This window comes from Rattus norvegicus, chromosome 1 (genome assembly GCF_036323735.1).
Source record: "Rattus norvegicus strain BN/NHsdMcwi chromosome 1, GRCr8, whole genome shotgun sequence".
NCBI lineage: Eukaryota > Metazoa > Chordata > Mammalia > Rodentia > Muridae > Rattus > Rattus norvegicus.
In genome coordinates, this window is record NC_086019.1 from 227,664,763 (window position 1) to 227,689,650 (window position 24,888).

Below are 24,888 nucleotides of genomic sequence, written 5' to 3' on the forward strand. Positions count from 1 at the left end.
AAAAAAACAAAAAACAAAAACTCTGGTCAACTGAATAGACTCCCTGACCTGGATAGACTTAACATTACAGTTGGACTGGTTTAATCGCTTTGGACAAGCGACCACCCCTAGGAAACTGGGCTCATCTTGAGGCAAACTATAGTGATAGGTGGAATAAATAGTCCTCTAATGAGATGCTGGACTTTTCTTTCCCCCAAACCCCCAACCCTGATGCAGAAGTTTAGACCATGTTCGTAGGGTGCTAAGTCTCAGTACTTTTTGGTGGTTTTAAGTAATATTTTCCTTTTCCTTCTTTCTCTTTTTCTGGGCATGATTTTCTTAACAGTTTGGTTTTTTTTTCTCCCACAACTTTTTGGACTTGTAATACCTTCCCTGAAAAGTCCCCTGCCTGTCACTTGGCTCCTTGTTGGTCATGTGCTCATGCCAGCTTGAACAGCAAGGGGTGCTCTGCTCTCCCTCCCCCCCATCCTCCTCCTCTCGCCCTCCAATCTCCTCCTCTCCTGGGTAGCTGCTCAGGTCCTTAAACTGACCTGCCCTGGGATTTTCTTTCTCAGTGCCAATCAATTCCACTTGGTGTTATTCTTAAAACATTCCAAGGGCCCGAGACCCATCCCCACCCCCAAGAAATGATCCTAAATTTTTCCAGTATGAAGATTGATATGGTTCTTTCTATAATAAAGAAGAAAAGTAAAACAGTAGAGAAAGTAATTCAGAAATTGAGACACTGGTCAGACAAAACAATTTCACAAGTACTTCCAACCCTCCCCTTTCATGTTTTGCAACCAGGAGCTGAGTTAAGTCATTGTTTCGACCCCTCTTAGGAGTGTAAATCTAAGACAGGTCTCCAATGGGGCATGGAAGAGAGAAGTGCACAGGCTGGGGCATGGTAAAGGGAAGTGCACAGGCATACAGAAAGTCCTACTGAGATTTAATTGATATACAACTGGTGTACTACAAAGTGTAAAAATGAGATAACCAGCACATCAAATATAAATCCTTCCTGACTAGAACAGATTTATAGAGAAGATACATAGAAAATAAAAACTCCCTGAGTGGTGTTGCTTATTATTAACTAGTGAACTTCCTGAACACCAAATGCATAGTTGGGTTGTAAATATTTAGGTTTGTCATCCCCTCGAGGATGTCCTTATGCAATGTCTTTGTAGCAAAAAGGTTTCCAACCGGAAACTCGGTTTGTGTTTAAGGAGTTGCTGGCCCTGTGCTTGTACATGGGGCATTAAGGAATACCTCATTTTTCTAATACTTTATCTTGATCTTAACTAATAAGTGCTAAATGAAACAATTTGGAGAAAAGATACTTTACTTTGAAACTTCCTTCACACATACACACACACACACACACACACACACACACACATACACACACACACACACACACACACACACACAATCTTAGCAAAATTCATGAATGAAAAGTGAAATAAAGGGGGAGGGGTATCCTGACACTAAAATACCTTTCCAGTTGGAACCATGCAAACCAAATTCCTTGTAGTGATTACGATACAATGTAAGCAGAGTTGACAATTCTGATCTTCTTGAAACAGTTTGACTGTAAATATTTTCGACAGGAATTTCTTCCAAATGAGAAAGACAGAGGGACGGAGACTGTTGTCTGTGGGGTGCACAAACCTTGGACAACTGGGAGCTGTTGGAGACCATGGACAAGCCACAGTTTACATACTCTCATTTGTCAATATCTAACATTTTTCTCTCCACTGAAATCATACCTCAGGGAACTTCTAGCTACGTGTTGGTCATGGCCAAGACTCACTACTCTCTGTAGACTTTTACTAAGGAAAGAATCTGTAAGCCAGGCAGCTCTCTCAATTTGGGTGCTTTGGAAAATGCAAAAAGCTTCAATGTTTCAAGGCCACCTCCATTTGCTCAAAGGAAAAGAAATAACTGAGAGTGACTATCTGGCTCTTGCCTAACTCTCACTCTCTCCGTTTTTGTTGTTTAATTCAGAAGTCAAAATGACATCCACAGAGGTGAAGAATTAGTCTCTCACTTTGTAATCTTCATGCTGTAACATGGCTAACTTTTAGTAACTGTCCTAACATGCACTGGAGTATATGTGATATTGATTTCCTAATTTTGGAACCCTAGGATCTGACAAATATAGGCTATAACTATTCAGGAGGCAAAATTAAGATAGCCCCCTCAGGATATCCCAGCATGATCTGCAGGTTTAAAAAGCCTGAGTCAGGCTCCTGCTCTTCTGTCTCTAAATATTTATCAATTAACAATTAACAATGACATGTATTCTCCAAAAACAGTAAAAATGCCAGGAGAAGTAAACAAGTACAGTTTATATCTCAAATAAGAAAAAATAATTCAAGTCTCTTTGGGAGTTTTGGCAATAGACCCTGTTCAGTGTTCAGAGTTAAGTCTTCCAACACCAACACTGTGCCTCAAACATATGGTTATATGTTATTATCCTGGATAAGTGTGCATTTGAGAGAGTGAGAGAGAGAGAGAGAGAGAGAGAGAGAGAGAGAGAGAATGAGAGCCCTTCCCTTCCCTAGTAAGTCCCCCTGTTTGTCTGCCTTACCATAAGTTCCCACTGCACAGTTTATAGAACTGCTCACTATGGTTCACCGAACTCTGGCACAGGAGCCTTGAACACAGAAGAAAATCCTTCCCTTGGACCCATGTCAAGAGAAAAACTTATGAGAAGCTCTCTGATGTGTTTAGAACTCTCTGCTTAATCAGGCCACTAAGGTTACAGGCTTTTTGTCTTTGTGTTTGCAAAGAGCTCTTACCAAGGCTTCAACCAAACTTTGCTTTAACCAGGACCCTGGCAAAGGCCAGCTCCCTCACAAGTGACTCACCTTGGTGTGTTGAATCTTCAAGTTGTCCAGTGGGGCAGGAACTTCAGGCTGTGCAGGGGAAGACATTGCTGGTTTGGCTCCTGGAACACAGGTGACAGGCTCAGCAAATTGGTTCTGAAAGAGCACTTGCTCCTTTTTATCTGCCTGCATATCGGCATATGATTGGATGGCCAGACAGGGCAGGAAGGGCACTACTCACTTGGTAAAACCTAGGGGCAGGGAGCCTTTGCCTTTAAATGTAAATCCTTCCTGAATCTGCAAGTTCCAAGAGGAGGCTATCCTACACCATTGGCAGATGAATTAATTTACTGAGCCAAACCTGTGCTAAGGGTGTGTGCAGCTGCTCCAGACCCTGGAAGCCAGTTCCTCCTTTTGTTTTCTTGCCTTTTCCTGCTTGTTAGGCTACTGTGTAACTTTTTCTTCTGGAATAGACTGGGGAACAAAGCATTGCAATGATGATGTTCTCACTCTCCCAAGGAGCTGAGGAGGAGAGGACTATGAATCTGCCTGACATGGCTACCAGAGAATCCATCCTTATCCCAGCAGATCAGAGTACTGTTAGGGAGAAATGCTCTTTTCCTAGACTATTTTCCCCAGCTGAAATAAAATAAATCCCAATAAACTAATGTTATATTAATAGCTTCAAATTGTCTTTGCCCTTTCTTTTTCTGGTAGGAACAGAAAACTGTGCAGGACTTTTCAGTCAGAGTTCCTTGTCACACGCAGACCCTAAAAGAACATTATGCCAAAGCCATCTGTGGAAATTCATTTAAAGTGAAAATAATGTCTGATTTGGGAAGTGTCTCCACTTTTGAATCTTTAGTCTAGGCAGCATAGAAGGAAGGAATGTAAATATTGCCCCCTAAGAGTTTAAATTCTTAATGTTTTGAGCTGGGAACTTGGTAAAGGACGAATTTTAACTGTAGTGTTTTCATTTTGAATACAATGCTTCTCTGTGTTGATGCTCCTGCACAAGATATGGAAGGAACAAGATAACATTCTTAGGATGCTCTTGTTAGTAAGAATTAGTGATAATGTCTTCCTGATGAAATTGCCACTTCCCCTGCTCTCAGAGTTAACTAGGGGGAGGAACAGGAGCCTGGGAATGTGTTTCTTTTCACCTTGACTGACTATATGATACACCAACAATGTAATTGAAAATGCCTTGATTTTTGATGTTCTTTTGGTATATATTGTTCTATGGCAGCTTCCTTGGTGAATGAAACATTCAATCCTCCAGGGAATAACCTTAAGACAGAAGATAAACCACTCAAAATAGTTTCAGGAAGTCCCTGAAACTGACTACATTCACCAGGTCCCTCTCTCTGAAGAGTAAACAATACAGACTACTGTGAGTCAGTCTCTGATAAACCAAGCTGCAAAAGAAGACCCTCAGATGAGCTGAACTGCAAAGAAGACTTTAACACATCACCTGATCCCTGGAAGAAGCAAAAACAAGCCAAGTTTCCTGGACAAAATTTAGACAAAGTGAATCATTGGAGAGGGCACTTTACAACATGTTGAGCTACTTCCAATCTGTGTAGTGTGCTCCAGGTTCCAGGTTTAGGAGCTGTCACCCAGGCTAGGGTACATACTTCAGTGATACAGCTGTCTTTGAGTCGTTTATGTCCCTGTAAGTAGCCCACCTCCTGCATTCTTATAAGTGACCCCACTAAAGTTCACCAAGTTGGACTTTGGTGGTATCTGGACTTTGCTCTGTTATAGGATGCCTATAACCTCTACCAAAAAAAAGTTCCTGAAAACATTTGCAAATTTGGGCTTGCTTTCAGGGCAAACTGAATCCATGTTCCTGAACCATAGCGACTCATGTTTCACTCAACAATATTAACTTGTCTCTAATTTTCTTTGAAGTGAGGGATGTTTTTGGTTGACAGTTTTGATGACTTAATACAATCCACCTTGTTTAATAAAAGTTGTCTGGACCCAGTTACCAGAATGAGCCATTTGTGCACAGTCAAAAACATTGCATTCTCAGATGGTGTTGTACAGGTAAGTCATCTCTAAGGCCTAGTCTTTCCTTTGGCTTGATAGAGAGACTATGCTGGTTTATCCTGAGCTGGCTGAATACAATTTCATTTTCCACACATAGTGTTCATTTTTATCCAAATAATCCAATAATCAAAGTAATTATCAGAGCAAAGTTTGCTCCTAAAGTATCAAATCAGCCTAGTAGGTTAAGGACAGCATTTCAAAAAATAGAATACAACAGAATATAATATGTTCCTTTGCACTGGATGTTTTGTAGGTCAATATCATTTCATGAACTTTTCTTTAGATACACATCAATGATAAAAGGATGTGTGTCAAGGTAAATAGATGTTATATTAAAGACAACATTAAAATATATACTTTATGGGTTATCTCAATAAATATTTGTTGGAAATAAAGTTGTTAGAAGTCATAAATTCTGGAAACTAAATGTCAGTTTGATTAACATCCCAGGGGAGAATTTAACAGAGAAATCACAAGATTCCTTGAGTGGAGCAAAGTTCTAGGGAGGACATAGAGCTCCATGATCAGCACGGTGTTCAGGAATATGATGTCTTTTGGTCATGGCAACAGGTGCATAATGATCTGTTAGTTCTACAAATCTTAGAGTAAAAAGAGTTATGGGGAAGAGTTATCATCAATGTCCTGATCTTGGAGGACCTATGCCAGCATCAGAATTATCAGCTTCTTTCAGTCCTTTTCTCTATCTAGTTCAAGACGATGCTGTAGGCCACTTACATTCACAGATACATTTCACAGGTTGCTCTGTGATCCCATGTCTGAACCTAACCCAGGTTTTTTTAAAAGACCTTTCAGAGGAATAGTCCTTGTTGGTTTAGATATTACATATTGATTACAAAATGAATGAATGGCCAACTTTGGTTAATATTTCCTAGGGATTATACACTAACCAATGCTTTAGATACTATATCAAAATAGTCAATGATTGTTTCAAGACCTACCCTTACAGCCTTTATTCACTCACCAAAGGGCACAGAAGTACATCTGATGAATGTTCTCATGCACTTTGCTACAGTTCACCTAATTATTGTCATGGGTAAATCACAGAAATTTTTATAAAGTTCAACGCATGCAATAAGATGATTTTCCATGGTGTCTGATATCTCCTACCTCTTGTGAACATTTCTTTTCAGAAAGTTCATTGGAATATAAAGTTGTTCCTGATTTTTATATATTGCTTTTAATCCTGTAACTTGACTAAATTTTTTTCTCCACCCCATTCAGTGTGTGTTTGTGTGTCCTTGCATTTGTGTGTGTGTGTGTGAAGTCTTTATGTTTTGAAATTTACAAAACCATGTTGCTCTGTGTTACTCACAAATGGAAATCATTAGACCATTACATTTTTATTTAAAATTCTTCATCTATTTCTCTTGCTAGTACTCTGAATAAGGACTTCCAATATGACACAGAATGAGGGCAATGGGTGTGAACATCCTGCCTGCCCTGTGTATTTTTCTAGAGGACAGAATTCACATTTCTACTCAGGAGTATGCTAAGAGTTTGATATGTTGAGGAACAGTTCTCTATGCTTAATTTGTTGATTTATTTGATCATTAGGTGAGAAAGGGAATGGGGGGAGAGGAATATGATTTGGTATTGGGTGAGGGGAGGCTGAAGCCCTGAGGGCTAGCAGAAAGAATTGAAACAGGCAACCTTGGGAGGTAGGAGGTTGGGAGGACCCTCCAAAATGTACCAGAGACCTGGGAGGTGAGAGACTCCAAGAGAGGGACATTAGATGAAATGTTCTACAGTGGGGAAAGGGAACTTGTAGACCCCAACTCCAGCAGAAGGACAGGGCATCAAGTGAAGAATGGGGTTCCCATTCCTACAGTCAAAACTCTGACCTATAATTGTTCCTTTCTGAAAGAAATGCAGGAATGGAAATGGAGAGGAGCCTGGGGAAAAGGAAGTCCAGCAACAGGCCCAAAGTGGGATCCAGCTCAAGGGGAGGCCCTAAGGCCTGACACTATTACTGAAGCTATGGAGTGCTCACAACAAGGGACTTGATATGACTGCCCTCCAAAAGAGTCAATAAGCAGCTGAAAGAGTCAGATGCAGATACCAGCACCCAACCAGTGAGCAGAAGTTGCTGACCTCTGTGGTTGAATTAGGGAAAAGCTGGAAGAATATGAGGAGTAGGACCACCCTGTACAAGGACCAGCAGTCTCAATCTGGATCCCTAAGATCTCTCAGACACTGGACCACAAACTACATACACCAGCTGATATGAGGCCCCCAGCACATATACAGCAGAGGACTGACCGTTCTGGGTTCAGTTAGAGAAGAAACACCTAACCCTCAAGTTACTGGAGGTCTGGTGGGGTGTGAGGGTGGGTGGCGGGGGCTGGGGGTGGAGGGGTGGGAACATAGTCGTGGAGATGGGGTGGTGGGGAAGGTTGGAGGTGAAGAACAGTCAGAGAGTGGACCTAGAAGGGAATAAAATCTGGAGTTTAAAAAAATTAAAAGAAATTTTTAAAAGATGTTAGATTTTATCAAATCCTTTCCTGAGTCAAATGAAAAGATGGTGTTTTGGTCCCTTCTGTTAAGCAGTGATCCTTTACATTCACTGTGGTGTATGTCAGTTCATCACTGCAAGTGGTGTGATCAGAGCCTATTAGTACCTTAAAATTCTGGGTCAAGTATGCAGTAGTATCCTCATTCGAATAGGCAGTCAGGGTCCTGGGGCACATCTTCCAGAGGTGGAAACTGTGGGGCTGAACAGTAGAGGATCGAAACTGTTGCTTATCCCCATCTGCTTCCAGTTCTAAATGCTTTCAGCTGAGAAGCCCGGGTTCCATGATCTCCAATAGATGTTTTCCCGTGCACATCATTCACTCCAAATTGGTTTTTCTTCATGTGCTTTGGTCTGGTGCTTTAACTGCACATGAGAGAGAAAAGTAATTCTAGGATGCTCTCAGTTTAATGTAATGTAGATGGTCAATTCTCATCCACTAGCCATACTAGTATGCACATAAAATTGTTGATCTTTTTGCTTAACTTGTTAGAAAATATTAGCAAACTTTGATTAACAAAAGATTGGTAAAATAATAATCATTATTTCAAAGCCAACAGGTAGGCAGCTGATTAATTCCACTTGCAGGCATTGTGGTCAGTGAATGTGAGGGTGATGTCTTCCGTGATCAGGATAACAGTGACACAGCACTTGTAGAGAATGAGGTGAGAAGCTGATTGTACAGTCATAATGTCTGTTGACTATTGCACTGATAGTGTTGATGATTGCTTATCATAAATGCCTTGCTCCAGCATATTGTTGAGCAACACTGCTGTATTCAAATTACTTTGTCAATGGGCAATGATTGGGGTCAGGATAGTTTGTAGCAAAGTCCTTAGTTAAATGTCTTTGCGATTTTACCATGCCCTCTTCTTCATCCCCATTGGCACACTTAGTGACAGACTACTATTGCTGTCTGCTTTCTTTCTTAAGGAAAACATTTAGCCTTAAGAGAAAACCTAAATAAAGTTCTACAACAGTGTTGCTTTTGAATGTTTATACTAAGCTACAGGAAAGGAAGTTCTTTAAAGCGATAGTTCTCCAGATACTTACTGAATGTGTAGTATGTAAGCCATTTATAGGGGCAAGGAAAACTGGAGGGAGAACACATTCCTCTCGACAGTACACAAGAACAGAAAACGTAACAAAATACATCCCTCATGAGACAAAAATTCATGATTGTACCTCCAGAAACTAGCAACTTTTTAACCCTAAAAAAAATAAGAGATGACAAAAGATAAGTTCACTGCAATGTCAAGTGGCATCCACTTAAATTCCGGAATACTCAGTAAACAGTTAACACCTCACTGTCTTCTCTCACTCACCCTGTCTTCCCGAAGTCAGATGAACTCTGCGAAGTGAAGGCCCACTGGCCTGTAATGGTTCCTATTGCTCTGTGGGAGATAAAACATAATGTTCCTGGCATGCTATGTTGAATCAGCTTCCTAGTAGGCCTAGCTCACCTCAGGCTCATTTTGTGATGTCTCTCCCCATAAATGCTGAGCTTCAGGTCACTTCCAGAAACATAAATCTCTGGCTAGCTACTAAATTATTAGTTAATCTTGTGGTGTAGCTCTGACATACTGACTATCATATTACTCATGGAGAGTTTCATCCCGGATCATGGAAAGGCTCTTCACTGTCTATTTGAGTTATTACTCCTCTAAGTTTGTATGTATCCTGTTCTACTATAATTTTATTGAATACCTTGATGATGCTTTTACTATTTATCACAGTGCTGACTTTTGTCCCATAAAATATTCGGTTTAGACTCTTAAATTTGTTCCAGATTCTTAGAGGTTTTGCTCATTCTCATAATTTTTTACATGAGTCTTTTACATGGTTATTATTATCCAATGCAACCTTGGCCTTCATTTCTGAAATTCACCCTTTGCTTGCCCTTTTCTGTTGATGTTTCATTGAGTTATCTGCACGATGTTCATTTCTTATATTTCCATGCTTACTTTTGGAGAATCTGCAAGTTCAAATTACCCATCACTGAACATATTCTTACTTTCTTATCAGCCTACTGAATGGACTCCCTTCCTTTATCCTCATGCTTCAGTTCTCTCTGTAAGCCCTGACCCTTTAAAGCCAGGATTCTAAATGCTTGTTGGCATTGCTGTGAGCTTATCTTTTGTCATCTCTGAATTTTTAGGGTTAAAAAGTTGCTTGCTTCTGGAGACACAATCATGAACTTTTGTCTCATGAGTGTTGTGTTAAGTTACGTTTTCTGTTCATGTGTACTGTTGAGAAGAACGTGTTCTCCCTCTAGTTTTGCTTGTCTGTTCTACTTTCCTAGAATCTTCTTGCTATGTCATCACTTGGATTTATTTGCTAGTACTACTTCTGTGTGTGCCCTGAAACTTTTCCTGTTGAGATATGAGTAAATGAGTACTCGTCTCAGAGAGGGACCTCATGATCAAACCAAGCAAGGATACCATCAAAGTCTAAGTTGGTGAACCAAGATGTTTATTCTGATTACTTACAAAAATATGGACAAGGGGTTACTCACAGAAGCAGAAAGGACTCAAACACAGCTTCATCACCAAAGCCCTTCAGAGCTCATGAAATGTAAAAACATGCAGCACACTGCATGGATTGCAGGCCACCGAGGGCAAATTATTTTTTGACCAAAGTCCCCAGAGTTAACTTGCAGTGGAAGGCATTTGTGTACTTTACCTGTGCCTCCACTGACGTTTAGTACATGGTGCAGGATCTTAGAACAAAAGGAAATGGCAAGTGATGAAAGGAAAGAGAAAGGGGGTGTGTGAAAAATAGATGAAAAGAAAATAAGTGAGGCAGAAAAGAAAATGTGGAGTAGATGGTGAAAAACAAAATGACAGCGCAGCAACCAACTCAGAAAAGACACAGGCTAAAGCTCAATTTAAGAATTTAAGTACAGATCACAAGAAGAGTATAAATTTAAGTTAAAAATCAATAAAATACCTGTAGTCCAAGTTTCTTCCCAGACTAGAAGGTGGTTCCCTCTCCTCCTGGATTGTCTTTTGTAGCAATCTCAGGACAGTTAGGCGGGAGGATGCTGTTCACAGTAACTCAAGCCTGTTAAGCTGTTGTGTCCTTCTTGACAAAGAGTTGTGTCACAAGTCCCCTTGTTACCAGAATTTCTGAGACTGAGTACCACCCTCTGCCTACCAATTTAAATTTTATCTTCTGTGTTTTGTAGATTTTTTTTAATGAATAAGTTTTTCTGTCGGGAACATGCTGTATGGGTGTGAAAGTCCTATGCATTCGTGTTTCCCTTTACCACTGGAAGTTTTCTTATTCGAAACCTTGGAAATAGCAAGTCATGCTCCGTTGTGCATGTGCCAAGTTTCTGTTTAGTTCACCAAGGCAGTGGTTAGGGCAGTGCCTCTTACTAGATTACATCCAGGGCACTCGTCTTAGTTACATTTTTCTACTGTGATTAAACACCATGAACAAAAGCAACTCTTATAAGGACAACATTTAATTGGGGCTCATTTACAGCATCTCCAAATTTATACCAGGACTAACTTTACCTGAAAAAATACTTCCCAGCCAGGTTCATTTCCTGTATTTTAGACAGAATTTGCTTCTGGTGGATTATATCTGGTATCTTACATATATAAAAGTGCATTTATTTTGCCCTTATTTTTTAACCATAAACTTTGATAACATTAATAAAAATAATGTAGAAAATATAATTCCACCGTCTAATGGACTATAGCCTCCTGGGGGAGAAATAACATGATAGCAGCTATGCTACCACTTTAAAAATTCACCCTGTGCTACATTCTTCCTTTGCTGTTGCTGGGCAATCAACTGCTGATCTAAAGATCAAGCTGATCAAGCTTCTCGGTTGTTATTCTAGGTGTTTTCTTCTCATTGGCTTTATCAGTATTTCTGCTTTTACTTTATCATGGTGTCTTTATAATTGGGTTTCTTCTGTTTCAAGGTTATAAAACTTCTTGAGTCTGAATCTATTCCTCTGAATTTGATTCTGCTCCTGTCTCTGATCCCTTTGGGACCCAGCATGTCTAGTGAGATCACATCGCTAGATACCAGTCTCATCCATTCTGTCTTATCTGTTTTAAACTGTTCTTTCCATGATTCTCTCTGGAAAGCTTCTTCTACCCTAATCAACCCATCTCTCCTACCCTCGGCCATGGACGATTTGTTACAAAGATTGATCTACTCAGTTCTTGACATACATCATTGGGTTCAGAAAAGAGCTGCTTGTTGGGTTGGGTTTTTGTTTGTTTGTTATAATTACTATGTACAATCTCAAAATTTCACCTCAACTTTTTAAACATGGATATTTGGTGATCGTACCTGATTTTGTTTAAATGATCTATCAATGTACAGAGTTCTGTAGTTTCTTCCCTCTTACTGTGTAGAAAAAATACTTATGTGCGAGACACTGATCTAAAATTTAGTTTGTAGAGGTAAGCAGAGAGCTAAGATGATGTACTCTTCAAAATAGTAAGTGATTCTGATGTGGCAAAGCTCCAAGTGTCTCCAGGTATTTCATCTGTGAGCACTGGTGATGGGACTGTTCTTCACTCTCTGCATGCTGTAAGATAAGTGGCAGAAGGTTGTAGGGGGTGTGGAATGGGGTCATGGGTGCTTTTCCCTCTGTCATTAATTAGAAACACCCTGTGATGTATATCCTTAAACCTTGTCATAGTTAGGGTTTACTGCTGTGAACAGACACCATAACCAAGACAATTCTTATAAGGATAACATTTAATTAGGGCTGAATTATAGGTTCAGAGGTTCAGTCTATTATCATCAAGGTAGGAGCATGGCAGCATCCAGGCAGCCATAGAACAGGAGGAGTTGAGAGTTCTACATCTTCATAATAAACTACTATGAGAAGACTTGCTTCCAGGCAGCTAGGACGAGGGAATAATGTTCATAGCCACAGTGACAGACCTACTCCAACAAGACTACACCTGCTAATAATGCCACTCCCTGGGCCAAGTATATACAAACCATTACAAACCTCATATTCCTCTTCAAAACCTTCCATGTATCCATAGGATCTGCTGTGATGCTATATGTCAAATTAGCACATTTCATAGACTTTAGAGACTAGTTTTATGGGGAACCTTCTTATTTTAACTGCATTTGATCTAACTGCTTTTGGCATATTTGAAAACCCTTTTGTCTTCCTGTCCTTGCCCTGCCTATTTAATTAACTTATGGGATCTCTAGCTCTCCTGCTCTGTATTCATATGTCCTTAATCAGCTGCTTAGATCATCCATTATGTTTTATTTCAATGACTTTCTTTTCCTACAGGCTTATTTACACTTCCAGTAATTTCTAAATGCTCCCGTTACTGTTTGGTTTATATTGATTTGACTAAGACAAATTGTGCCATAGCATTGCTTAACTAAAGGATTCTAGAGAGCATGGGTTACACTGTATCTTTATGCATAGTTGGTAAACTGAAGTTCTCCTCTCCGCTGACATTAGTGAAAACACTAAAGTATCTCTTTGTACAATGGACTTGGCAAACACTATGCAGGCTTACTTGGATGAGGATAAGTTTCACAAGACACAGCAGCAACAACTTCCAAAGTCTGAATTTCTAAAAGGCTTGTTTGCTTACCTAACATGTCCAGAGATGTTTTAGAGACTTGCACAAGACTATGCTCTTTTACACAGATCTCCATGTGGGCAAGGAGATTGGGACTAGAATTTTTCTAAATGTTCTCAACTTACATGTTCTCAGAACTAAATGGAAGAGAAAAAATACACAAATACCAAGTTGTCAAAGGCGGCTATCATTCACTTACAAGTCTAGCATATAATGATATTGATTATGAAAGAAAGATGGGCATTTTCTATGTTTTTATGTGTGTATGTGACAGGCCTTCAGAAATAATAATTGAAAATTTAATCAACAAATCAGGCAAAATATTTCCAAAATTTATATTGTTTAAATCAGATTCTTTTTCAGTGTAATGGGCATAATAAATGTTAAACACATTTAAAAAAACAAAAAACAAAAAAAAAGATATGGGATTTTATCTCTTGCTGGCTGATTATACAGGAAGAAGGAACAAATATTCCCTAACTTCCTGATACTCCTGTCTTGGTATTTGGGAGTTACTATAGTACTAAGTACTGAAACGCCAGGAACCCTGACAAGGGCTATTCATTTTTGTTTATCAAATAGCAAGCAAGGAAGAATCCTTTCCCACACAGTCTTGACTGAGGCTGTGGCCACACCTCTACCCAGTCATACAGAGAACATGTTTTTCTATTGTATTCTTGAGGAATCACTGAAAACTGTGGGTCTCAGTCCTCTCTCCTCTCCAAGACTTATTGTTCCTCTTTCTTGGATGCTCAAAACTCAGTCCCTCAAAACATAACACCCTGAAAGACAGAATGGCCTGATTTTCTCCAATATTTCAGATTCCTTCGTTCTCTTGACTTCTGGAATTTTCTTAACCTTTCTTATTAGGCCAATTGTGTGTTTGATAGCAACACATATGCTATGGTGGATAAAATGGCAATTGTTTTCAATTAGGAAAAAACCAAAGTCATTAGTAAAGAACTTCACTGATCCACAGATAGCAGATTATAATAGTGTATACATGCTTAGTTTTGAAGGTTGGCAAGTTGTCCTTCTGAATAGCAATCACACACTGGACACTAACTTTCTGCCATGCTGTAATAACTTCCTTGGTTTACACTCGGATGTATATTTGGGGTAAGGTCTCTGTAGACCTGTGTAGGCATGAATTTTTTCAACCTCCTTTAATAAGGATTCAGCCTCTCCTCTAGCTCACCACCCTTCAGAGGTAGTAGAAAAGAAAAGTTATAGGACACAAGAGAAGTAGACCTTTTTAGAAATAGTATTTTGGGGTGAATCCAACCTTTTTTGTCAGGATATCAACAGTTCAGTTCAGTAGCAAACACCAAATACAAATCAGCAGCTCCAGTCGAGTCCTCTCAGCAGTCACGACATACAAACCAGCAATTTTGAAGACACTGCAAGGCTCACCAACTGACCTGAAGCTGCGGAAGCAGCAAGAACCCACTGGAACCTCATGAGTTCTGTCGTGAGTTTCTCTCAATGGTGTCATCAAGTGGAGCTCAGCAACAGAGTGTAAAGCAAACTGATACATGCGTGTAGTCACTGCAGAATACCAAGGGTAAGCAAAGCCAACCAATGCTCGAGCTCCCTCTGTCTGTGGGGTCATATTTATATTCCTTCATCTCATGTTTTTTCATGTGTCTACTATAGCAAAGCATACCTTCATCTGTGTCTGCTTGAGGAAAATATTCTTTCATGTGTCTGCTTTTGCAAAGCACCCTTTCACTTGTGTGTCCCAGCAAAACATCACTTGACATAACTGATTTTCCAAAGGAAACAGAAGTTTCCACTTCAGATCTGATCCTTTTCCTTTACATCTGTCCCTTTCATAGAACTTCTGGTCAATTTAATGTTAAAAGTTACCAGTCAACTTACTTTGTTAGTCCCCAACATGAAGTTTTCACTTTTATTTAAATTTCCAAGGTTACCTTACACTAACTTAAAATTCACTTGTAGTCAAATGCTTTTCAGTGTGTCTCAAGATATTTATACTTTGCCCATCAGACGTACCTTTGTAGGAAGTGTTAAGATATTGGCAGATAGCAGTGGCAAGTTAGTTTCCGTCTAATAATGCATTGACTGTCAGAGTTCAAAGTAATGTCTGACATTTGATCTTGACCCAAATACTGATCCCCTGAGTATTTTCTCTGATCATAGTGATGGGTAAAGAGTACACGAATTAATAAACGAAAAAGTCCTCAATTCACATTTTTCATATACACAGAGGAATCCATGGAGTTCTGGCTGTAGAGATGTAGTTGATAGAGCATCAGGTAGATAAGACAGCAGACAGGCAGTAGACAGTGGCTTTTAGTGACTCTGAAGGGAGATAGTGCCCTGCGCTCTAGAATCAACATTGAATGATGTTGAAAATGGAACAAGAGTGGTATTGTTAGATGAGGTCATGGGCAGGAAAAGTGCTTGTCAGAATTCTCACCTTGAATGTGGTGGGGCAGGAGAGGGGGGAGCAGGTGAAACATAAAGCAGATTGATTGCCAAGGGAGAGCGGACAAAAAGAACCACTTAGAGATGAGGTTTGCTTTGAGGTTTAGGAAATACTGTCCAGCTAGATAAGGGTACTGGCTTCACCACATTGTGGATTTAGGCAAGGCTAGTGAATAGATTACATCAACACATGAAATGTTATGATCAAAGATTTTCATTATTGTCGACTATGTGAATTTTACCTTATTAAATTATTAAAGAATGGGAGGTTGGGCTGGGGAGACTGTAGATCACCTGCCATGCAAGTAGAGGAATCTGTTTGGATCCTTCAAAGCAATATGAAGCCAGAGTATTACACATTCATAATCCCAGTTCCTCTGTGACAGGATGGGAGGTGAAGACAGAGGAAACCTCAACTCACATGGAGGCTAATCTAATAGACACAGCATCAAACAAGAAAATGTTTTCAAACAAGACAGAAGGTAAAAGATAACACCTATTTTCTGCCATACCCTCATGCACCAGGCACACTAGCAACCCTGAACACATGAGTGCACACACACACACACACACACACACACACACACACACAAACACAAACACACACACGCACACACATGTTTTAGTTTGCCCTGAAGTTACTGTATTTTGAGGCTATTTCCACTGCCCCAAGGACAGCTGCCTAGTCAAGGACTCAGAACTCAGGTGATTTCACCAGAACCACCTTCCCATTGAATTTGTAAGGTACTGGTGAGGGGCAGGTACACGATAGAAGGAGGCCTGTCATTGGAGGAGAAGGAAGGATGGGCGGGAGAGAAGTTTGAAGGAAGAGGAGGAGACTAAGGGAGAGAAGAAGAGACAGGAGGGAGAGAGGTGCTGAGAAGCTGTAGCAGGACAAGATGGCAGGTGATGTTAAGATTCTGCTCTGTGGTGGCCCATACATATACAGCCACCCAATTGGACAAGATGGATGAAGCAAAGAAGTGCAGACCGACAGGAGCCGGATGTAGATCGCTCCTGAGAGACACAGCCAGAATACAGCAAATACAGAGGCGAATGCCAGCCGCAAACCACTGAACTGAGAATAGGTCCCCCGTTGAAGGAATCAGAGAAAGAACTGGAAGAGCTTGAAGGGGCTCGAGACCCCAAAAGTACAACAATGTCAAGCAACCAGAGCTTCCAGGGACTAAGCCACTACCTAAAGACTATACATGGACTGACCCTGGACTCTGACCTCATAGGTAGCAATGAATATCCTAGTAAGAGCACCAGTGGAAGGGGAAGCCCTGGGTCCTGCTAAGACTGAACCCCCAGTGAACTAGACTATGGGGGGAGGGCGGCAATGGGGGGAGGGTTGGGAGGGGGACACCCATAAGGAAGGGGAGGGGGGAGGGGGATGTTTGCCCGGAAACCGGGAAAGGGAATAACACTTGAAATGTATATAAGAAATACTCAAGTTAATAAAAAAAATAATTAAAAAAAAGATTCTGCTCTGTGTATTTACAGGTTGTTATTAATGTTCTCAAGGGATGGATAGTACCGGGCATTGTATGTTTAAGTGGGCAATTATATCTTACCAATTGGATCTAAGATTATTGTGTTGTGTGTTCTTTTATGTGAGGGTTTGAGTGTAGGAAAGTGTGTGGCTGGGCTGTGTTTCTGCCAATATATCTAGCAGATATCTTGGGGCACCACGGTGAAGGACCTAGCGGGATAAAAGACATCCTTGCATTTTTATTTTTATATTTTTACAACAACACACACACAAAGGGAGAAAGAGAGAGACATTCACACATACATACACACATATAGGCACACATATACATATACATGTACATGCACAAAAGCACACATATGCTTACATATACATCCATGTGCATACACACATACACAGAGAAAGAGAGAGAGAGAGAGAGAGAGAGAGAGAGGGAGACAATCACACATACATAGACACATATATGCACACATATACATATATACATACATGCACAAAAGCACACATATGCTTACATATACATCCATGTGCATACTCACACACACACACACACACACACACACACACACACAGATACATGTGCAGGGTAGGGGGACATTATTAAGAAAGAAAACCACAAGGACCATGTATGGCAATTTGGGGTCTTATTCAAATAATGAGTGTGATAGTGGTATCACTCATTAAAGTGATACCAGACACTGTAGCACTAAGGATATTAAAGACACAGAGGCATGCTTCTACTTCATAAGTAAATATACTTCTATACTTTCAAGCTGAATCAGCAACAGATGCCCTGAAGAGATGAGAATTTCATACCACTTGAGATGTTTTTCTTTGATTATCTAGTGTTTCATCTAAAGTTCTTAGAAGCTGTGACAGCACTAAGCCACTGGCATGTGCTGGACAGTACATCAAGGAAGGTCCATAGGCCAGTGTTTATATATATATATATATATATATATATATATATATATATATATATATATATATTTTATTTCTGAACCCTTCTGAAGATATGATTTCCTTCAAGTTTTCCTGCCTTCAAAAACTAAACCCAAAGTGGCTATTAATTCAAAATGTCCACAAACTATCCTGATTACTTATGAAAGTGATTTTTGCTCAATACCCTGACTGTCAGGAATTCATTTTCCCTGAAGTGAGACGACAATAGTTCACAGCACAGATGAGCAATTCAGCACATGAACGTTAGGCATTTTAGAAACAAACGATTTGTAAGCATAGGAAACAGTTTGTTTTGGGCAACTGCATCATGGTTACTCCTGTACCCAGATTTCAAAGTTCATCCCTCAACCAAGTGAAGATGCTTCTGCTAAGAAATAGCTTTCTCTCCACAGACAAACGGGTGACTTCTTGCATGCTTCAGCATAAAGACAAGTTGTTCAGATGCAGGAATCATAAACTCTGTAAACACCGAATTTATTAAAATGATCTGTGAACACTCCCAACTCTTTGTTCAAAAAAAATTGATTTCCATAGTTCCAAGTCTCAGAAGGACTCTGGCGAGTGCATTTAGCATGAACATCCTGTTGTGTCAGCTATGAACTGAGCCTTGCAATTCAATTTCTACAACCTGCAAGCTCCTCAGAGGCGCTCTGTTAACATCCCATTTGTTTGCATATTCAGTGCTTGGTGCAGTCTCATCTCTGATCCACAGAACTGTGAATTCTTCATTGTTATTCGACTGATGTAGTCTGGAAGAGGAACTAAAATTGGGAACATGGGCCTACCTTCCTTCAACTACTACTGGAATCAATCCAGCAACTGCTTCTAGTTGGATGGCTGACTTTTGTGCCCACATATCAGAGCTGTCCCTAATGAGAGTGGAAACTTTATCTTGGTCAGCCTATAGAAAAAGGCTACTGGAGGTCACCCTCACCAAGGACACAATGGAAATCTCATAAAATGTTTAAAACAATAAAGAGAATTTCAAATCTGATGCCTGTGGGTTTCCATTAAATATTTAGAAGAGTAAAGCAAAATAAATTTATGATCATTTTAAATATTTGGAATAGAACAACTTAAATATGTGCTTGATTTAGACCTTGTAATATTATAAAAATATTTATGGCACTTAAGCTTTTCAATGTTTGTGTGAATATTAAATAACAAGAAGTTGAGGGAAAATAGCATAAGCTTACAAAACAAGGCACAACTTAAAGAATACCTCATGGAACTGAAGAATCTACCCACATCTATGCGTATGTAAAAAGCCACACACAGAGAAGATGACATATTATCCTTTGGGATTAAGGGGTGAACCTGCTGACTGCTCTGTGTCTCCTTTAACCAATGATAAAGATAACTGTATATCCAAGACTAGCACTCTAGCTGGCCTGAGACTTCAGCCATGCCTTACAGTTCTCTGTTTTATATTTCTCCAAAGACTATTATGTGTCTAAAGGAGATGGAGATTGGTAGACATGATCACCCAGGATCCTTGTGAATGATAAAAGTCTTGCTTGGACTTTTCAACCCAAGTCTAAACTTTATTTACTAGTTCCTCTGAGGTCGATGCAGCTCTTTGTGCCCACTCCCTGATGCATACTAAATAGTCAAGGAATGTTTTTAAGGAATTCAGAGAGGACAATCTTCTATAAATACTGGAAGTGCTGGAAAAGTGGTCCCTTTTGTGGCCATTCCCATTTCAAATAGTGAAGCCAGTACATCTGGCATGAGATGTATTTGCTTAGAAACAGTATCTTAATCTTTTTACAGTTTCACACTCTACTATGGTCATGAAAAGTTTCTGGAGTCTAGGGTCTTCCAAGCTTAGACAACAATTCTGGAGCCAATCTCTCTGAACTAATTTGATCTGATATCCTTGCTTGAAGTCACTTCCCATCCGGCAAGCATCCTGCTGACTTCCTAACCAAAGCTCAGTCAATTTAAACCAAACAGTATCATTGACTTCCTGAGAATTTTTAGGATCCAATTTTAAGAAGTAAGTGACAGCTATTTTATTTTAAACAATACACCTGACATACTCCCCAAGTTCCTATGAGTAAAATGATTAGTCATGGGTCAAGATAACTCTAAATCTCAATGCTAGCAACTAATGCAGGCTCTATTTTTAATATGATATCCCACGTTTGCAGAGAAGAAAGGGTGACAGTCATTTTTTGTCTCACTCATTGTCTTTTTATGCCTCAAACTGACTTTGGGTCTCCTGGGTTGCAAGGAGAATGGCCGGCCCTGTGAATTAACTCTGCACATTCTAACCAAACATGGTGTCCATAAGTAAAATCGTTTCAGTGTCTCAAATGCTCTTTTTCTCTTCCAAGTACATACTTTTCTGGCTCTTGAGAATCCTGAAATTATATATCACAACAATGAAGGTCTGAATGTGTCCCCCAAAGTTCATATGTTAAAATGTAATGTCCAGTGCAGCTATGTGGAGAGGAATGGCTTTTAAATGACAAATTAAACTACCATTCATACATTTTATTATGGAAATTGGTTAGCACAAAAGTAGCATCTCTTTTAAAAATGAGTTAATTCTCTGTGTTCATTCCTCTGTCTCTGTGTGCATGTTTCAACTTATGATACAGCAAGAAGGACCTCCCCAAATGTGTGTCCTCAGTCTTGGGCTTCTAGCCTCCAGCATTGTGAGCTGTTGTCTGTTATTTCTAGTAGCTTTGCATATTGGTATAATGAAATACAAAAGCAACTTCAAGAAGAAAAGGTTTCTCTTGGCTTACAGTATGAGAAGAACATTCTATTGGAGTAGAAAAGACATAGTTCTTGCAGTGAGGGTAACATAGCAGGAACATAGGAGAATAGAAACATGCAGATAACTGCAAACAGACTTTTACTAGTTTGTGGGTTTTTTCTTCTACCCCTTCTCCACCTTTTCCCACATTTTCAACTCCCCAACACTAGATAGGAGAGAAAAAAGGGATAGAGTGGAAAGTGGATGGCATTAATTTTGGACTTCTCTAACCCTCACTGCCTCTCAGGGGCCTGGCAATTCATACATCCTCTGGAAAGTCCCCAGAATTCCAAAGGTCCCACAGTCTCAGAAACTATCTGCACCTGGCAAAATCACTTCCCTGCTACAGCACAGAGCAAATCATAGTCAGCTGCTGTGGGCAATTTGAAGCAGCCCAATAATTCCACACCTGGAATTAAAACAAAATCCCATTCTTCTCGGTGTTCTTTTAAGGAGACTGAGAGGTCTCCTTACCTCACTAGAGGTAACATAAACACCATGCTCCACGTGAACCTATGGAAAACATTCACATTCAAACTACAATTAAGTAATCTAATCTAGGATATTCTGTTTATAAAACTGATTAGAACAAGCACATATTATTAGTGATATCATCCATGATCTCATGGCCATTATTTTTGTCACCACAACAAAAGGAGTATTGAACGCATACCATGTCCACGCACAGGATTTTTAAATCTTGTTAATCCTTTCAGAAAATCAGCACAATATATATTGATAGTATTCACTCCTTCCCCTAACTCCTCTTAATGCCACCCCCTTGAACCCCAATCAACTTTGTGTTCTCTCTCTCTCTCTCTCTCTCTCTCTCTCTCTCTCTCTCTCTCTCTCATCCAGTTTGCTGCTCAAACATTCTTGTTTGTGTGGCTTTCCACTGGAGTGTAGTTCACTGAATGTTCTTATAGAAACTCTTCCTTTCCATCAGCAATCAGTGGCCAATAACTCTCAGAGGTGGATAGGAATTTGTATCTACATCACCTCTCCACAGTGAGACTTGGTCTGGCTTGGGCTTACACAGGCCATGAATATGTTGCCTCAACACTGTATGTTTGTATGTAGAACTGCCCTCGTGTGTCCAAAAGATATTATTTCCTTGTACTCAGTTACTTCCTCTGGCTCTCATACTCTTTATGTCTCCATCTCCCCCATCGCTCAACCCAGGGAGGAGGGTCCATGATAGAGATGTTCTGTTTAGAGACAAGCATTCTGTAGTCTCTTGTTCTCTGTCTCTTGAAAATGTAAGCTGATGAGGGCTGAGAAACTCATTCATTTATGGGGCTAATGATAGGTTAAGAGAAGTTGTTTTTATACCATGTCCACTTAGCAGAGCAGGAATAGGTCCTTCCCTTTGGCCTATGACCTATCTAGTCATAGATTCTTAGCCCACCAATAGTGCTAAATATGAGTTTTATTTTGTGGAATGTGACTTAAATCCAATCACAACCACTTTGTCACTGGACAGTTTATTAGGGATTTGGATAAGACTGATTCTCCACCTGATTATCTATAGCTTTTCACCTAAGGATGTGGCACTGTGGGATTTTCCCCACCCATATTGGCATATCAATTAGTGTTGTCATTGAACATGTCTTGTTTACGCAACCATGTTTTAGAGATTTCATGCATACAGCTTCCCTTTATATATAGAAGAGACATTTGGAAAGCACAAAAGGTCAACAGACTGAGCTTATGCAGAAACATGGTACATATATTCATTGGTCCTTTCCCTCCCTCCTCTACTCTCCAGTTAGTCCTGTTTGGTCCTCTAGACAATGTCCAATAAATATTATGGTAAATATGATAAGGTTCTAGCAGGAGTCACGAGAAGGTCATCTAAAAATGTCTACATTGGATTTCAATGTGGAGGTGACCTGGGTGTACATAAATAGAGAATGAACAAAGAAAATGTGATTTGTATTTACAATGGAATTCTCATCTATAAAGAAGAACAATGCCACATTGTTAAATATCACATATTCTCTTATTCGTAGAGCTTTGGTTTTGTATAGACACATAAAATCAAGTATGTACACAGGACATGAAGACAAAGTTGAAATTGTCTAGAGGAACAAATAGGATGAACTGGAGAGTAGAGGAAGGAGAAAAAGGAGTGCATGGACTTATCGGGGATCATACCCAGTGAATATCATGTACTTGTATGGGAATCTCCTTGTGTTACTCAGTGTCCTGCACAATGAATACAGACCAATTAAAATATTACGAAAATCAAAGGAAATAAGATTATGCAAGATTCATCTCAGCCAAAGTTAATAGACTCACATGTTTATGTTACATGTGTGACAAACCAAGAGTCCTGGTCTCATTGTCTCATGCCCATTTACCTGTTCACTTTTTCCATACACAGAACTGGGATGCCATGTTCCAAACTCGTGTTTATGGTACTTAAAAAATTACTAATAGGGATTAGAATTATGTATCCTACATTGAAAACAAGGTTTGTTTTATCAAGTAGGCATCTTTAAACTCTATCTTAAAGGTAACTGAGAGTAAACTAGTAATGGTGTGACCATGGAAGAGGAAGCTTTAAATGGTGATGGGGTCTCTTTAGAAACACTTGAGGGAGAGCGACAGATTTCAAGGAGGCTTGAACCAGTTGTTTTTAAAGACACACCAGATAAACAAACCTATAGCTGAGATACAGCCAACAAAGATCCTTCCAGATAATAGAACCAGTCAGTGACACTCATTAAACAGAATGTAAGTACGAGGCAATGGTGTGTATTCATAGAGGTTCAATTGAGTCAGAGGAAATATAGGCAGAAACTCTGAGGCAGCCCTCAGATGGAGACCTCAGCACATCCTTAGGAACCACTTGGCTCACGCTTGCTTTAGGTTCATTTTCTCTTTAAAAAGAGGATTTGAGCACTTCATAGCCTCAGTAATAGTGTCAGGCCTTGAGGCCTTCCCTTGAGCTCCCACTTTGGGCCTGTGGCTGGACCTTCTTTTCCTCAGGCTCCTCTCCATTTCCATCCCTGCACTTCTTTCAGACAGGAACAATTATAGGTCAGAGTTTTGACTGTGGGATAGCAACACCATTGCTCACTTTCTGCTGGAGGTTGGTTCTACAAGTTCCCTCTCCCCACTCTGTAGGGAATTTCATCTAGGCACCCTCCTTTTGAGTCCTGAGAGTCTCTTACTTCTCTGGTCTCTGGTACATTCTGGAGGGTCCTCCCAACCTCCTACCTCCCAAGATTGCCTGTTTCCATTCTTTCCGCTGGCCTTGGGGGCTTCAGTCCCTTTCCCCCACCCAATACCACATCATGTTCCCCTCCACCCCCATTCCTCTTTTTTCTCTCAGGTTCTTCCCTTGCTCTCCCCTTGTGCTTGCTTTCGTATCCCTCCCAAGTGGGACTGAGGCATCCTCACTTGGGCTCTTCAGCTTGTTTGAGGTCTATATACTAGATGATATTTTCTAGTTACATTTATTTTGCCTGCAAAACTCAGAAGGTCCTTGTTCTTAATAGCTGAGAAGTATTTCATTTTCTATATCCATTCTTGTGTCATGCAAAATCTGGGTTTCTTCCTACTTCTGGCTTCACAAATAAGACCACTATGAACATAGTGGAACACATGCCCATTTGGCATGGTGGGGCATCTTTGGGATGTTCTCAAGAGTGGTATTGCTGGGTCTTCAGTTAGATCTATTTCCAGTTTTCTGAGGGACCTCCAAATTGATTTCCAGAGTGGTTGTACCAGTTTGCAATCCCTCCAGCAATGGAGGAGTATTCCTCTTTCTCCACATTCTCACCAACATGTATTGTCACCTGAGGTTTTGATCTTAGCCATTCTAACTGGTGTAAGGTGGGTTCTCAGGGTCTTTTTGATTTGCATTTCCTTGATCACTAAGGCCTTCAAATATTTCTTTAGGTGCTTCTCAGCCATTTGAGATTCCTCTCTTGTGAATTCTCGGTTTTGTTCTATGCCCCACATTTTTATTTGGTTGCTTGGGTTTTTGGTGGTTAATTTCTTGAGTCTTTTAATATATTTTGGATATTAACCCTCTATTGGGTGTGGGGTTAATGAAGATTCTTTTTCCCAACCTATAGGTTGCCAATTGTCTTATTGACTATGTCCTTTGCCTTATAGAAGCTTTCCAGCTTCCTGAGGTCCCGTTTATCAATTCTTTATCTTAAAGTATGAATCATTGGATTTTTGTTTTGGAAATTTCCCCCTGTGCCAATGAGCTCTTT

The 24,888-nt window shown here is 40.0% G+C and overlaps 1 protein-coding gene across 1 annotated transcript in view; it reads right to left on the bottom strand.

Moving 5' to 3' along the window:
- Positions 1–3,115, bottom strand: part of LOC134484828 (aldehyde dehydrogenase, cytosolic 1-like) — a 39,901-nt gene extending 36,786 nt beyond the window's left edge. Inside the window, 1 exon segment of the mRNA XM_063280723.1 lies at positions 2,853–3,115. Within this exon segment, the coding sequence (XP_063136793.1) occupies positions 2,853–3,002 (150 nt within the window). The 5' untranslated portion in view covers positions 3,003–3,115.
- Between the last annotated feature and the right edge of the window lie 21,773 nt (positions 3,116–24,888).